The sequence below is a fragment of the Aptenodytes forsteri genome, unplaced genomic scaffold, assembly GCF_000699145.1.
Source record: "Aptenodytes forsteri isolate BGI_AS27 unplaced genomic scaffold, ASM69914v1 Scaffold172, whole genome shotgun sequence".
In the NCBI taxonomy this organism is placed as follows: Eukaryota; Metazoa; Chordata; class Aves; order Sphenisciformes; family Spheniscidae; genus Aptenodytes; species Aptenodytes forsteri.
This window is the reverse complement of record NW_008795018.1, coordinates 9,892,302-9,909,193: the sequence shown is the minus strand read 5'-3', so window position 1 is coordinate 9,909,193 and position 16,892 is coordinate 9,892,302. Positions and strand designations below refer to the sequence as shown.

At 37.0% G+C, this 16,892-nt stretch overlaps 2 protein-coding genes across 2 annotated transcripts in view; both read right to left on the bottom strand.

The window, feature by feature from the left end:
* The window catches only part of EFCAB1 (EF-hand calcium binding domain 1), a 10,263-nt gene extending 7,407 nt beyond the window's left edge, over positions 1 to 2,856 (bottom strand). The window contains exon 1 of the mRNA XM_009275666.2: positions 2,847 to 2,856. Coding sequence (XP_009273941.2) covers positions 2,847 to 2,856 — 10 coding nt within the window. The remainder of the gene's footprint in view (positions 1 to 2,846) is intronic.
* Positions 2,857 to 14,492, bottom strand: FAM133B (family with sequence similarity 133 member B). The gene is made up of 11 exons (XM_019471092.1): positions 14,340 to 14,492; positions 13,099 to 13,271; positions 12,322 to 12,400; positions 9,979 to 10,053; positions 9,773 to 9,805; positions 9,292 to 9,360; positions 8,593 to 8,688; positions 7,298 to 7,345; positions 5,501 to 5,596; positions 4,662 to 4,706; positions 2,857 to 3,082 (listed from the first exon to the last, which is right to left on the bottom strand). Exons 1-11 carry the CDS (start codon positions 14,490 to 14,492, stop codon positions 2,996 to 2,998), a joined length of 954 nt encoding a protein of 317 aa, XP_019326637.1. The 3' UTR covers positions 2,857 to 2,995.
* Positions 14,493 to 16,892: the final 2,400 nt, after the last annotated feature.

Here is a 16,892-nt window from a genome sequence, read left to right as displayed (position 1 = left end):
CATAACAAAGAGAATTTTTTATCATACGTTAAAAAATAGCAGTTGTAGAAAAGAAAATAACAATGTCAAACTTCTAAAAATGTTTCTGGAAAGAAAAGCTAAAAATTAAATACTATATACAATACTATTAAAATACTTTTATTCCTGCATTGCTCATTTTCTACTTTGTCCCACTGCTCAAATGTGGAACATGGCTGTAGGTTGCCTGGCGCCGCCTGAAACCCACCTCATCTTCTCATGTACTCAGCCTGTACAAATCGGGACAGCTGAAGGGTTGTGACCAGACTTTACTCTTCCTTCAGGAAAAAAAGAGGAGTCACAACGTATTTGTTAATGTATTGGAAACAGAAACATTTCACTGTCGGTATTAAAGTGGCTTTGTTGTGAACTGGCAAAGCCCGTAAGGCCCTTGAGCACCTACACCACTTCCAAAGCATGACAGCAGCATCTGAAGCACACAGCTGACCAGAACAAATAGTTATATTCAGACAATTAAAATGACATACCGGCTTATGTATTTGGAAGACCGGGGCTCTCATTTCCATTTTTATTTCTTTCTGTTGCAGGTAGTTGTGTAAAAATCAAATAAGGTATCACACAGGACAGAGCGTTAATGCTGTGGTTCATTACAAGTTCTTTTACCAAAACTGCAACACCACATCTTTAAAAGGAAAACCACCCCAACAAAACCAAAACACAAACCCCAAACCAAACCCCTACTGTTCGCTGCATCTTGCCTTTATTTTAACCTCACCGACAAAACAGTGTCTAGAATCGGTAACATCAAGCCCAACAGTATAAAATATTTGATCAAAATATTCTTACTATGGTTTAGAGGGACATTGCTGCAACTCGATGACTGTATTTTCCCAAGAACTTAACTTGAAGTCAATTTCTCTGTAGAATGGCAATACGAAATAATCTTTCTCCCCCACCTTTTAGTTATGGTTTGCAGACTAATAATCAAGGTCTTAAAGGTCTTGAAAATCTTGGCAATACAATATTTGAAACATCTGTATGCAACAGAGGTAAGTTCTAAGTTAGCACCTGTGCAATGAAAAAAGGGGTGGATCAAGAGTACAATCTATAGTTGACCCTCAGGATGGATGGGCAGTTTTTAAAGGCTAACAGGAGGCCCAGCAACGGGTGCTTCAATGGAAAAAATGAGAATTTCATGTAAAAACTAAAATTGGATAGTTGCTTGTGTTTTCTTGCATGCACATTTAATTTATAAAAGCTTTTTTTCAATTTCTAAAGCAACTAATTTAAAGTAAAACAGCTTTATGATTTAGGTCAACATTCTGTAGCCCTCAAGTACAAAAATATAAATACAAACTGTTTAAACAGTATCTTTAATGAGATTCTGGCAGTAGTTTTTTTTATCTAACAAGACACATCACGTTAACAGGTCTGCCACTGAACTTGCTTAAGAGTAAAATCAGCTTCAATATGAAGCTGTTAAGGTATCAAAACCCTGCTTTTTACATGCTAAATATCTTCAGCAAGTGTGCACTTAAACACAGCAATGAACTTAACTATAACTAAATACATACATGAAACTCTGCATGTGGAACGTAATTCATAGAACTGGTTACAACAAACGATTACCTGCATTTTGTTAATTTAAAAATGGTACAAATCATGCAAAACAATTCTAAAGATAATGCAAAGAAAGCTACCAGTGTTTGCAAGAAGTGTTCAACTAAACCAAAATTACAGTAAATGAAATATGCATATTTACTAGCAAAGATCTAATCGCTATCTCAAAGAAGCGGAGGTAAAATCTTCAGGTTTTGAATGTCAGTTATACTGCAAAATGTCATTGCTCTCGCTTAATGCAGAAGCACATGCTTAGAAGCCCAGAACTGCTTATTCAGAAAAAGTCTGCTGACAATAGTTCTGGCTTCCCTAGAATCAGAGATGCTGAACGGATTAAAAATAGCAGAGATTTGCAAGAATCAAAGGCAAAGGCACCCTATTCAGTTAGCCAAAATGGTAGCATTCCCTTTCTCATAAGCATGAAGACGGTAATGGGGCAGATGATAAACATTTCTACAAAGGCAGCATTTTAAATGTTAATTTCCCATTTTGTAAATGCCATTAGCAGACACCAGCTTGTAATAGTTTATGTATAATATTAACCTGCAGGATGAACTTGGGATTTTATTTGTCCTGATTTACAAATAAAGACTATTACTAATGCTTTAAAAGACTACTTTTACTATCTAAAAAGTTTAACTCTTATTTTCCAATATTTTACACCTCAGCTGGACTACCATCTCATATTGTTTCAAACACCTAACACTGCTTACTGGAATTTTATAAAAGTTGTACCTCATGTATTAAGCAGCAGGCAATAACAATGGTCTTTCCCAGCACAGCTGCATCTGGCTGGCTACTGAAAGATCAGGAATATTTCTAAAACACAGGAAAACTCATGCAGTTTGGTAAAGTTTGCTGTCATTTCACAGTTTAAGTTTCCTTTAGTCATTGCACTTCTGTTGGTAGTCTTGTTTATTTTAAATATTATTCCGAATCCGAATTTGAACCAGCAATCTTCTTTTTCTTCTTTTTACCATGTTTCTTGTGCTTCTTTCTCTTTTTTGTTTTATCCTAAAAACATAACAAAATTAAATGGAAGTTATTGTATAATAAAATTGCCATCTATTAAATTCTGCTAATGCAAAATGAAAGCACGGAAAGGATATCTTTACAAAGAAATTTCGAAAGAGATTTCTATAAAAGCCTATTGAGAAATCACAAAAAGAAAATACGTATTTTACCAAGTCATTTACACTATTATGAGCAGTCTTCAATTTATCTCCATCATGGTCTGGCTATCACACCTCGCTGCATCTGGCTGGCTACTGAAAGATCAGGAATATTTCTAAAACACAGGAAAACTCATGCAGTTTGGTAAAGTTTGCTGTCATTTCACAGTTTAAGTTTCCTTTAGTCATTGCACTTCTGTTGGTAGTCTTGTTTATTTTAAATATTATTCCGAATCCGAATTTGAACCAGCAATCTTCTTTTTCTTCTTTTTACCATGTTTCTTGTGCTTCTTTCTCTTTTTTGTTTTATCCTAAAAACATAACAAAATTAAATGGAAGTTATTGTATAATAAAATTGCCATCTATTAAATTCTGCTAATGCAAAATGAAAGCACGGAAAGGATATCTTTACAAAGAAATTTCGAAAGAGATTTCTATAAAAGCCTATTGAGAAATCACAAAAAGAAAATACGTATTTTACCAAGTCATTTACACTATTATGAGCAGTCTTCAATTTATCTCCATCATGGTCTGGCTATTTCACACCTCTCATCACTGTCACTATTACATTTCCTAATCTTCTAAATGATTTTCAGTGCTTTATAGGTTTCTAAGAAAGTAATAAAGAAGCACTTTGACAAGCAGTGACATCTTATATATGTGGGAATAACTAGGATGTTTACATATTTTAAAGTAAGTGCTTATATTCACTGTGCAAAATTAAATAGTTCAACTACACTTGGCTAGAATCTCCAGCACTTGCACCTCGTTTAAAATAAAACAATTATGATCTCAATTGTAAATATGAATACACTCAATTAACCCTACTGGATTCAGTCCTGACGTTATTATCCTGATCACTGTAATACAGAAGCTGAGAGATACAATCTTGTCTTCTTGCAAGCAGAATTTCAACTGGAATTCCTGAATAGGTGTAGCATTATGTAAACAAAACAATATTGGTATAAAAGCTTTGTTTTAAACATTACTTAAACACACAATTCTTCTAAGAAAAAACCCACAATCAGTCACTACAAATTTTATGGCAAACAGCTTATAAGATTATGAAAAAACAAACGAGTTCCATGGAAAATGTGTATTGAGTATCACTGATACTCCTATGCTTGGATTTTTAGGTGACTAACGTAAGCCTTCCCTTCGTCCTAACTCATCTAGACAGCTTGAAATGTCTAATCGGGAACACTGTTGCTGACAGGGGAGACAGAAAGATACGCAGACATCTTGAGTGGCCATTTTGGATCTCAAAATCACTATACTCCTAACTGAGGAGCCTCAGGTACATGTGATGAATGTGAGTTCTATATAAATCACTGCTGAACCTTCCTCTCACTTTTATCAACAGAAACAAATCAACAAAATTGAGAAAAGCAACAGGTTGCTGACAGCTTTTTATGTGGTGGGGGAAGAATTATATTAGTATAGATGTTGCAGCAATTATGTCCTAAGGCCCTTTTCATGGTCTGGTAAAGGGGGCTTACCGAGGAAGAATTATACACAACACTAACAAAGGAACAACACTGATGTCTGTGTGGCAAACTGCTACCCTACCCAATACTATACGGATCTTAGTAGTTCTAGTAGGTTGATACAGAGTAAAGTATATGCTACAGTAAGTGTTAAACTTACATAAATCTCAAATCATATGTATCTCTATAGTGACAAATATCTATAGTGACAAACTCTTCTTTTAAGTCAACAACTGAAAAACTGACTTCAGCAGGTCAATAGAGAAATTGTTAATTTAGATTCATGTGACAGTAGACTTTTGCTATAAAACATCTGTATTACTGAAAAATGTGAAATTGGAAATTAACCAAATACAGAGTCTTTATGTCCTAAAACTACAGTACGAGTAAGAAGGATACTTGCTGTTTTCTCTTTTTCCTCGTTGTTTTTCTTCTTTTTTGCTTGCACCTAAAAAAAAAATTAAATCAAATGTAATGGGAGAGCAGCTTTGGAAATGCTGTTTTAAATAAAATTTTGAGCTCTTGTTGCATGTAAATGAATGATGGCACAACAGTGGCAGAACATACTGAACAAAAACCCATGAAGAAACACAGGTTATCTGTGTGTAATACGCGTTATCCTATAAACATCCAATTTGGGAACACACTCTGCTTTTAATACACAGCAGAACAAGAAACAGTAGAGATATAAAAGTAAAATTACTAAGCTAATAATGTGGCAAAAATTCTTAATGAAAAAACGCAACACATTGGAACCTTCCCAAATTTTGTAATCCTACAAGAATACAAATCCTCAAAGTAGATCTACACAAGGGTGAGAGTACGATTATTATGTCCAAAATTTTTTAATTCACTGGAAAAGGGAGCCAAAAAATTTTAGCCATCTTGAAACCTGCCAATCTATTCACAAACACCAGAGAGAAATCTTGTGAAGGACACCACACCAATCACTTAGCCTCATTTCATTGAGCTCTAAAATATCCATAAAAAGTTGAAAATTTTCAAGAAAATTAATTCGAAATGACTTGTAGGTGATAGGAGTTGTACTAAACAATTCTTAGGAGAAGTTTTTATTAAAGAGAAAACTACAAACAACTTTCAATGTGCTGCACTCCTAAATGCAACTGTACAGAGCAGAACAGTTTCAATAATATATTATATCTAAGCTAGTTCGTTCATTCACTCATGAGCATCAGTAAGCTAAAAGCATTATAACATCTGAAATTGAGGTTTCACACTGACCTCCTCTGTCTGATCCGATTCTGATAAGGATTCTGATGATAAAGGTCCATCACCACGATCGGCTTTCTTCCTTTTCCTGTGGTGATTTTTGCCTTCCTACACAAAGTAACGTATTTGTGAGTAAAGTCAGGCCTTTCAAACTATAAAACTTCTGCTTAAAACTTAGATTTAAATATTATTTCCAAGTTGTGAAATATTTTAAAATATTGTTGACATTAAACTAATTACTCATCATCAACAAATTAGCGTACCAACTGTTAAAATGCTTTTAGTGGAAATAGTCTTTTTCTGTATATTCCTTTCTCTTGTTACCAAGATACAGCAGCCTTGTAAGAGTGAGAGGAATACTACTACGGTATAGTCTCTTGAAAAGAAAAATGTTTCACCACTTTTAAATACTACTGAGTAAATGAAGATGCAAATTGAGAGTATGTGCATACAAACACTGCAGCTTCAGACTCTTGCTTTGTTGATGAAACTAAAAAAGCTCCTCTACATTTGTGTTCAGCCAGGACAAGCTGTCCTTTCCAGCTGCGCTTCAACAGTTCATATATCAACTCAGTATATTTAAAGGACAATCTTTTTTTTTTAATTTTAAAATTTTGATGCTGCATGAGATTGCTCTGATGAGCTAACTTCCTGCCCCCCCCCTCTTTGCTCTGGACCAGGAAAGGTGTTCCTAAGACTGAAGCTACTTTCTTCCATTCAATTTCTAAGGCCAGAAACTGAAAAAATTCTTGCTAATCGTCTTTTTGCAAGGTGGGGTCACACATCTCAGCTGTGCTATTTTGTCTATTAAAGGTACCTCAATCCTTTCACAAAAGTACTTGTGAAAAGTACACGATGCAGCCCATTTGAGAGACAGGGTATCTTCACACAGGGGAAGACCTCTAGTCCCCAAATGCCCTTTACTTTCAGAAGATGGGTGAAAGTAGCATTACAGCTTAACCAAGAATAAGGGGCTATGGTAAGACACTTGGTCTTTGAAGAGAAGCTACTCAAAGTTAAAAGGAGCTGGTGGGAAATGGAAGCTCTGAAATGGAAGCAGGAGCAAGGAAAAAAAAAAAATCAACACATTTGCCTTATGCAATGGAGAATTTGTACAAAGTTGACTTCAATACTGTTGACTGTAGTAGTAGAGGCCGATGTGATAAGAAAGGTAACTGGAAAGACCAGGGTGGACTCCGAAAGCATTGTTAATTCACAGATAGTGTAGAAATAACTAAAATTTAAGTCAACAAGATTATTTGCATTAAACCTAATGGAAGGAAGAAAGTCCTCAGATGTGTGTACAAAATGGTGAGGTGGTGGGAAAGAGAGAGGGTTTTCATGCTCAGAGAAAAGACAGAATAAAGTCATTTTTCTTAAGCTAATGTATTTTTCTCTGGAATTTTTCAAAGCTGTCATAAGTACAATATCTATAATTATGACTACATTTAGATAAATATATCCTCTGCTTGATGTTCCGTAATTTACAGCAACAAGCCAGTATCCTACCAGGCATGCCACTGAAATATCACACATATTTTTAGCTCAATGTGACTGCTCAAGATAAAACCCAAAATACTAGAATGCAGCTGATATACTACAGCAGATTAGATACTTTTTTCATTTACCTTCATAATAAAAACAGATCCAGCAGTTTCCACTAACAACAATCACTAAAACAGGAGTTGAACCCAACTAAAAGTCTACCTCAAATTGGGGGTACTGAATACCTTCTGACTGTGTACTTTTGGACAGAAAGTATGTATGTAAAATGCAGTTCTGATGTAAGTATTTCAAGAGTAAAAATACCTTCTCTTTTTCATAATCTTCCTTTGACCTTTTCTTTTTTGTGCTGTCCTAAATAGAAAGAAAAACATAAACCATGACAAAATTATTTCAGGAAAAAGGCAGAAATCCCAAAAGCAGTCTGACCCATTGTCCTTTTCCGCCTACTGAAGGTCATTCTTCGAAGTTGTTCTTTCTACCTTGCAGTTAACAGGAAAAATATGAAAAAGCCATAATTTTGATGCAGCTGCTAATTTTCTCAACCAGCAGTGTGAAAAGGTCTGCATGGAATCAGGTAACAGAGTACTTGCAGTACACGTAGAGTGCCCCTGGAAAGGATACAGCTATCACTACTGTAACCAGGTATAACATATGTCTAACATGCAACAGTCTTTATTCCCTATCCATGCCCATCTCTGCTGATCAGTCAGGGGTCAAGCAGGTATTTCTGTGGAGTTTTCTGCCTTCCAGCTTCAGCAGTAAGGGTACCTCTGTGTCCCCTTACGTAGCAAAAGTTTTCAAACTCCCATTAGCACAAATTCATAGGTGTATGCAAACAGTAATTCATCACGATTTATACCACACTGAATTAGGTATTCCAGTGAAAGCCTGTGATAAAGTCTATACACAGAATCTTAACAACTTCCTGTATTATTAATATTTAGGCAAGAAGTACAGTTGCTATCCATTGTAACACTGAAAAATGCTAACATAACAGAACAAATTGCCTCGTATATCTTCTCCACTTTTTTGTTCATTCAGTAAGCCTGTGTATGTACATTGCTTTACTTTCAGCAAAGGAAAAAGACACCCTCAATTTAATATGCATTTGGGAAAGGCTCAGTTCTCAGGAACTTAGGGAACTACTCAGTCCACAGATATTTAGAAAGGCAATATTCTGGCCACTGATATCCTGCAATATCTGTATTTTCACAGATGGTGTTCAATTAAATAGCATATTCACAAGAATTTCACAGAACATTTCATTTTTTTAAGTGTTAATGTAGATTTAAAACTAAACATTTGAGCAGCACAAAAGCTGCATATGTTTGAATTCAGAAAAATAGCTAAAAATTGCCGGAATAAAGCATGTTCATTTTCTAAAGATCAAACTATTTCTGCCAGGCATCGTGGCCAGTGGAGGTAGATTCCTGATTGCATCTGGAAGATACAAGCACGGCTCAGCTACAATAAGAATGCATGGCTTTACATTTGGAAGATAAAAAAAAAAAATATTGATATGCGAAAGTCAGAAATGTTTATGTCTTTATAACTCAGATCAAGAAAACTTGCCAAGGCTAACACATCTGCATATTTACCTTGCTGTCTGACTCAGATTCAGAAGTTGAGCTTGCTGAAGATTTCCGTGAGGAGCGATACTTCTTTTTCCTTCTTTTCTTCCCTTGCTTTTTATCCTATCCACAAATATTGTACGAAAAAAGAAAAACACAACCCTGAATTTATTCTCACTAGAATTAAAGACTTACATTAAATATAAAGAATAGGGAACACCAAATTCCTACATGTTATCGTGTTCTCTTGAGGAATAAAGTACACTACAATTGATTCTTTTAGCAGAGGACCTTCATAACTCTTCTGCATTGAAAAAATGTAAACTGGTGAAAAATCCAGGTTCTCTAGATTCTGTTTATTATTTAGGTGTGTGCTGTAGAATCTGATTATCTGTAACAAAGATTTTTGCTAAAAAGTAAAAATGGTATGTTTGCATTTTTATGATTAGATGGGGGATTCTACTGAAAAAGCATACAAGTCAATGTTGAAACAGAAATGGATCCAGTTTACAAGCCAGCCACCCAAATTTATAGTGTTCATAAAGAAATTCTTAAACAGATATATATCTAAAATTCACAACTTTTTTCCATGTACCAAATGCATAAAAATTAAATAGGTTTATGCAAACCAAGTGCTCAAACAATATTCTAAAACATATTACCAAAATCTGTGTTAAATAAGCCTCATAAACAAAACATGTTAGATTCTAATACATTAGTTCTTACCTCATCTTCTGAATCAGATGAACTGCTGGAAGAATCAGAGCTTGATGAAGAAGAGGAAGATGAAGACAACTTGACCAAACACAACAAAAAGTGAAGCTTGTGAGATGCAGCATTTTGTCTGGCAAATAGTCAAAAGTCCATCCAAACACTCTCTTTAAAATGTCTTCATTTGCAATCTATTATCAATGGAATTTTACTTCCAAGAAGCTGGTCTTACATAGATTTTCTTAAATAAAACTGTAAAAAGTCACTTCTAACGTTTTTCATTTAATAATATCTATTTAATGCTCTTTTTCTCCCTTTAAGCAGAAGTAAAATTCTCCTTGTACAGAATGTACACCACCCCCCTCAAATAAAAATCAGTTAATTTAACAGCTAAATTCAAAATTACAGCTATACTCTCTCTTTCCAAGGGAACTTAAATGACAAATAGGAACAACCCCAAAGCAAAAAAGCTCAGAAAACTGAAAATTTTGCTCACCCTATTAGATTTCTTCTTTTCCTTTTTCTTTTTCTTAAAAATAGAATAAAACAAATGTTACTTTGGCATCATATTCTTTTGTCGTGCATTTAGGTTTATGTACATTGATGCTGGCTTTTAAAATGTATTTATGACATTCTGTATTGGCAGCATCGATGATAAATCCAGTTCCAAACACAGACTGTATGAAATTGAAAATAACTTACCTCTTTCTTTTTGGAGGAACTCTCGTTTCCACCCACTAATTTCTCCCTGTGTTTGTCCAGTTCTTTCCTCCAATTCTGAAAACAAAACCAAACAGAAACAGACACACGAACGTCATTTCCAAACAGCATTTTCAAGAGACTTTTTCAAAATCCTGTCCTCTACCTGACATTACAGCTTTCACAAAACCCACAGAAAATAAACAACATATAATGTTAACCAAGGCTATAATGCATTTCATTTTACAGAAGATTAATATTCATCGAAATACTGTGTTAGTTCACACCTTATGTTCAAGTTATTTGGATTTAAGAGGTTGTTATTTATCTGGAAGGTCATCAATTATGGTATTTTTGCTTTTGTATCACAGTGTTCTTGCTAGAGCACTTTAGAAAGCCAGGGCACCCTACCAGAAAAATTCCTATTTTGTCTTAGTTTTAAAATCACAAAGCAAAATTTAAAGACAAATTCTCTTGGTCCTTCTTCAATGTATGGGTGTCTCTAGTGTCTGTTCTGGGCCTTGTCGGTGTCAATGATGATTCGAATATTAAATTACTATACACATCTTCATAGAAACGCTCTTGTTTTTATTAGGCCAAGCATACTGCACAGATAAAAGTCTCCTCATTTCTCCTCTTCAATCCCTCACAAGGTCTCTAGCTCTACCTAAAATCCCCCCTTCAAGAGCTCTGAAACATCCAACCTGCTCCCATCAGACTGAAAGGCTGCTAGCTTCAATCTGTGCTATTCCTGCTTCCTGTGTCAGACACACAACGTGCTCCCTTCTTTATTATTATTATTCTTCGGATCCCCCCTTTCCTCACAATGAAGCTGTATTGGTATTGTATTGGCAAAGCAACGATAATCCACATATTGTGCTGAAGGGACAGAAATATCAGGAATTAAGTAAGATTATACCTGTGCAATGCAATATGATACACAGATCCCTAAGTCAGCATACTATGAATTAGCTGAAAAATGCTGCTGAGAGACATGGCAGATTAGCCAGGATACAGTGCTGTGCGTAATGTGTTTCCATGGTCCAAGGTAGCACCTATGCAGTATTGCAGCGGGTTGTGTACTTTGATACACCAGCTACCCAGAGCTACCCCAGGGGTCTCTAACAACAGCCTGTGCTTTATTAGGCAGGTGTCCTCTTGAAATTATTTTAAGACTGTGCTAGTGTTTTGTTTTAAACAAAAAAGCACAACATCTGTCAGTAATATAGGAGAGAGCACCTCATTCAGAGACTTAAAATCTTTTCAACTGTGTAGAGATTTGTTCTTAGGAGCTTTAGGAAGAACTCATGGCCATTTCACGATTCCCTGCATCCCTTCCTACCCTTCTGCCATACTGAAAGGCTGTTACTTTCTATCCATGCCAGTTTCAATTATTTCACAATAAAGCAAAGATAAAAGCAGGAAAGGAGTATGATAAAATACTAAACCAAAATCACGAAGCTAAAACTCACAGAGTGCAGAACAACTGATCCTCTCAGAATAGCACCCCGTGACCCTCCAAATACTGGTATAACTTGTTAGGCAAAAAGGTATAGCAACAGCAGAGGTACCATGCCCTCCCAATAACAGAGGAGGAGCATAATCTACTTCAACCAGAAACTCGCACACAATGATGAAGACTACTGCTTGAAGCTTATGCCAAGATACCAGAGCCCAAGAAGAAACAGTTAAATTCATCATATACTAATTTCTTCCTATGTATACCACAGGAGTTATATGTGAAACTTTCTCACACCATGCTGATCTCCAGTAGGTACTGAACACAAGCACCAGAACAGCTGCATTTATAGTAGGGAATATATAGTAGGGAACCAGCATGGAATGTAACCAGCTTAGGATGAGAGAGGAAGAAGTGCTTTATAGTCCTATCTGTATATTGAAGGCCATCCTTTGTGCCTTCTCCCGTATCAATATTACATGTACATTCCTTGCCAAAGACGTCTGTTTCCAGTAATACACCTCCTTCCAATCTATTTGGATTGTGTGACCTTAAACAAGTCAAGATTAGCACAACAGATGTTAGTTTATCATACTGGAAAATGCACGAGTTTCATTTAAACACATGCATTTGTATAACTACATTTACGTTTTATTCAGCAGCAATTTTCAAAACTTTTTATATAGTGTTTCTCTGAATTGAAAGTAGCTCTTCATTGGTTAAGGGGTAACCTTAACATCCGATACAAACGAAACAAAACACTTACTCATTAAAAGCTTGAGTGAAGTGAAATATTATGGGTACTTGGTGCGGCTAACAATAACGGAAGAAAAGTAGCATATAAGATAAGAAGAATCGAGTATTAACATACTAATAACATTACCAACCTCGTTCATCTTTTCTTCAAACTCAGCCAAGGCCCTGGATCCTTTCTTTTTCTTTTCTAGTTGCTCTTTCACTTCTTCCCTACATAAAAAGGATGATAGATCACAATTACTTTATTTTCACAATTAAAAATACCTTCTTCAGTGTCTAACTTTTTGCAGATTTTTGAAGTTTAGCTTTGGCTGAACTTCCAACAGAAAGAAGAATGAAAGCATCTTAGATGTTATGCATATGGTAATCTAACCCTAATAACTTAAGTACAGTAGTTAAATCCCGCTGTAAGATCTAAAGCTAACTTTGCAATTAGGTAAATTGCTCTCTAATGTCTTATATGAGAGGAGGCAAAATGGACCGAACATAAAGTAAGTTGTTGATAATACCTCGAAGTCATGATTTTGTTGGGTAGGGTAAACCGTGTTCTAAGAATATACCAGCAAAGTGTTTTTCTAGAGATTACTTTGTTTAAAAATTAAATACATCTGCAGGCTTTAAGCATTAGGATTTGTGAAAGAGGTAAAATGACCAACATTTTCCTCTTCTGAGAAACCGTTGCCAAAATATTTAAAGACAAATGAGAAACATGCATTTCAAAATGAAATACTACTGTTTTTAAAAAGAGGAGATTGAATACGTATTTAGAAAAGGACACCTTGGCCAGAGAGAAGGAATCTTTCAAAATGTATTAATGCGTATTCTGGGCAGGAGGTAGGTAACTGTGTCATCTTAGTAAGAGAGAACAAATCCTTCACTCAGAAGAGCAGACAAGTATTGCCACTTACCATGTTGGTCTTGGCCTGTTCAAGTAGTCTTGTATTGTTGGTCCCGAATTTTGGGCAGGACCTCGTGCTCTGGCCATAGCTATGGGATTCATATAGGCCTTGAATATGAAACAACAAAAAGAAATATAAAATTCATCAGCTGTGCTATGATACCAAAATCTGCCCTTTTTGTTCTTCACAGAAACTTTTTCTCACTCACTGAAAAATATTTCTGACTTGTTTCTAAAAATATAAAATATTTAACTAAAGCGAGTTGATTCAGTCTGGCAGAAAGACTCATGTAAGCGCTTTCAGTTTGATACACTGCGGCAGAAAGAACTCATCCACAAAGAGACCATGTTCCTTACAATGATTCCCCTCCCTGAGCAATGATTTTGCAAACGGAGTACAGTATCATGATTGCTGAAGTGTTCTTCCTCGGGATGTGGAAAATGTAATTAAATTTCAGCTCTTACTCTCTGGGACAACTGATCTTATGCCTCTAAAGTTCTGCTCAAAATTGATGATAGTAGATTCAACAAATTCTGCATAAAGTTTCTTGCTGTAACACCAAAACAAGCAAGCGGTGGTGCTCTGCTACAATTATGCATGTATGAAAATTCTGTGACTTAGGGCTGTTTTAAGGAGGAAAAAAAATACAATCCCCCCCAACCCCCAATGTTATGAGGTATTCCATCTTTCAAACCCGTGCATTCTCTCCCTATTCACTCTAGAAATCTAATAGGTTATAAAAGATGAATTTAAAACTCAGAATCCATAATCCACCTCAGCAATTAATGGAAAAACTCTAATCTAGCAAACAATTATTCAATTTTTTTTAATGCCAGTAATATTTTGCTCATGCAAAAGGGAGGTACATGTACCCCCTTACCTCATGGTAAGGGGGTTTTATCACTACGTCATCCCAACACGTCACGGTTTACTTTTGCAAAACATAGCACACACTGTTCTTACCGTTCAGAGTTCGGAGATGAGAAAAAAAATCAAATAGTCAAAACAATGACCAGCTTTGGTTGCCCATTCTGAGATAATTTTTTTTTTTTTTTTTTTTTTTTTTTAAGAGTACCACCATGTTGTAGATTTAAAGTAAAGATTTGACCACATATGCAGCTCTTACATGTCCGACGCTGCTTTTTGTCAGGCCATAAAGTGAGCATTCAGAAACCACCATGCACAGTAAGTGACCATTTGTGAAGGCTGTCAAAAGCAGCAGCTGCTGCCTCTCCTCCTGCTCCCCCCACCGCAGAAGCAGCAGCCACAGCAACGCTGGGTTTCTGGACTGGACTGCAAGCAGGCTGGCAGCCTTCAGCTCTTGGGCCTACATTTAGTCCTGGAAGGGGGACTCCGGGCTCTGCCTGGGAAGGGGCAGTGAGCCGGAGGGAAGCACTCCTCATGCTGAATTTGGCTCACGGTCCATCAGGTGGACCACACTGAAGCAATCAGAGGACTCTTTCCAGTGGACCATTTTTTGACTCAAGTTGATTTTCCAACTCTAAGGGTGACATTTGCTGCCATTTCTTGGGGCTTTGCTTTGTTGCTTTAGCTCATACAAAAAGGCTAACTAACATGGGCAAGTAAACGCTGAGCTATGCCAATTTAAACTAGTTTAATCTCAGCTTGGCACCTTCTTTTGTAGCCAGGTGGATATATGCGCTCAAGTAGTTATGGCACTTAAAGATACATATTCACATTAACTCTAGCATTTTATTATATTACAAATCTACAAGCGAGTAAAAATTTTGCATTTGAATTCAGCTTCGAGTGGAAAAGGAGCTCCTTTAGCAATACAGGAAAGCAGTATTTGAACACTGTTTTCATTAAACAAAGGTAATTTCAACATACTAGATCCATTAGAGAAGACAACAGAAATGTAATTCATGACTTGGCTTACTCCAGTGAACAAAGTGAGTCAACTCTTTTTGGTTACCATTCAAGAATTTATATCTGAAAGCTCTAGCTTCTTACATAATTATTATTCCTAAAACCAAGGTTTCTTGCTGCTCTTAAATAAAAATTAGCTACTTTCTTACCTGAGCTAACCCAAAATGAACACCCCATTGCCCCCCAGCAAAACTCTCCCTCTACCTGCAGAGGAGGCTACAACTGCCAAATGTTGGTTTTTCCACTTCCTCAAACCGACCCCAGATAATTAGTTAGGAAGCTTCCTCCATTCAGTGGCTTTCTGTAACTTTCCGGCAGCAAGCACATAATGACTGAATACTGCTCTGTATTCCACGATTAGGAAATTTATGTCTTAATACATGTTCTTACAATTTCAAACAGGTTTATTTATGAAGAATTACTTCGCCAATAAACATTTCTTAGAAGTATTTACACTACTTTGCCAAACTGCATGTCACTAGCCAGAGAGAGCACAGAAATGCACTCTCAGTAAAGGAAGTGCTTGTCTGCACATTCATTTTCTTCTTTTGGCAGTTTGCTCAAGCAGTTATTAAAAGGTATTTGTTGTATAGCTTCCATGCTCATGAAAAGCATAAGGCACCTTCAGTCAGCCAGGGTTCTCTGGGCAAGCAATATAAACTGTTACTGCCTTGCAAGTATCCTGCAGATGTGAAAAAAACAAATTTATTTTCCATCTCCAAATAGTCAAAACGATGGTGTATTTAAGAAGGGACAGGGGAAAGAAGTAACAGGTAGAAAGCTCTACGATCACAGAAGAGAAGCAAAGGGTCCTATATTATAACTTGTCTGTACTAGCAGCCATCATGGCATAATGAACCTTATACAGGAATATAAAGATTTGCTGGCATTCGTAGGTGCATCCCAACTATCCTATTAGAAGAAAATTAAGAATAAATAAATAGACACCCAAATACACCCAAAAACATTACGAGAGGGCAATACATTTCAAGCATAGGTCGGGTCTTGCAGTCTAACACTGTCAACTCTTTCTCAGTAGACTCCATTATTTTGATGCCTCAATAAAGTAATCAAAGGCATTTAGCTATCCCTTTGTATAACGTATATGTCTATCATGTCTGTTACATATTAGTCCACCAAGGTAAGCAAAGACATTTCCCTGAATGGATCTGAGTATGAACTCATAGCACATACTAGAAAGAGACAAAGAAAGGGGGAAAAAAATAAAAGTATTTTGACTTGGTTTTAATCATAAAATTCATTAATTGTAAATTTACAATGCCTAAATGAAACATGACCATAAGGTGAATGGCTAACTGGTACAAAAAAGTTTGAAGAAAAATATGAGGAGGAATGAACGTGTAACAGTATAAAACTAGGCTCTGCCATCAGGTGTGCAGAAGTGCGTTTTTGGCCTCTGACCGCTGGCTCCCGAGGTTAGCAGAGCGCCGCGTAAAGCTAAATTTCAAATCGCTCAGGTACAGCTGAACGCCAAGTTTAAGGAAATACGGCTTAGTGACGATCAGAGCTACTTCAGCAAATGCTGCAACTCCCACTGGGAACGTTTTATTTTTGTAAGGACCAGGCCAGCATCTTAATCATCTTCACTGAGCAGACCTCGCGACTGCTGCCGGATTTGACAAGGCAGTTAGAGGTTCTGCCTGGGAGCCGCGGGCACGTGCCTGCCCCCGCTGAGGGACACCCCACACGGCACCTCCGGCAGCCCAGGCCCCGCTCCCCCGGGGCGCCCACCCCGGCCGGGCGGGTCCGCAGGGCACGGCCCGCCTTTGTTGCCCGGCGGCAGGGGGCCCCGAGGTCGGTCGGCCTGCCCCCCAACCCCCACGCCGCGTAACCGGCCAGCCCTCGAGTGCCGCCCGGCCTGCCGCGGCGCAGGACCCGGGGCCCTCCCCCCC

Bases quoted from the DNA above. Each gene is read 5' to 3' on its own strand.
- FAM133B (XM_019471092.1), bottom strand. From the start codon at position 14,492: ATGAGGAGTGCTTCCCTCCGGCTCACTGCCCCTTCCCAGGCAGAGCCC. The intron at 7,346-8,592 runs GTAAATATGCAG...CTTTCTATTTAG, and splicing joins AATCTGAGTCAGACAGCAAG to GACAGCACAAAAAAGAAAAG. The intron at 4,707-5,500 runs GTCAGTGTGAAA...TTTTTTTTTTAG, and splicing joins AATCGGATCAGACAGAGGAG to GTGCAAGCAAAAAAGAAGAA.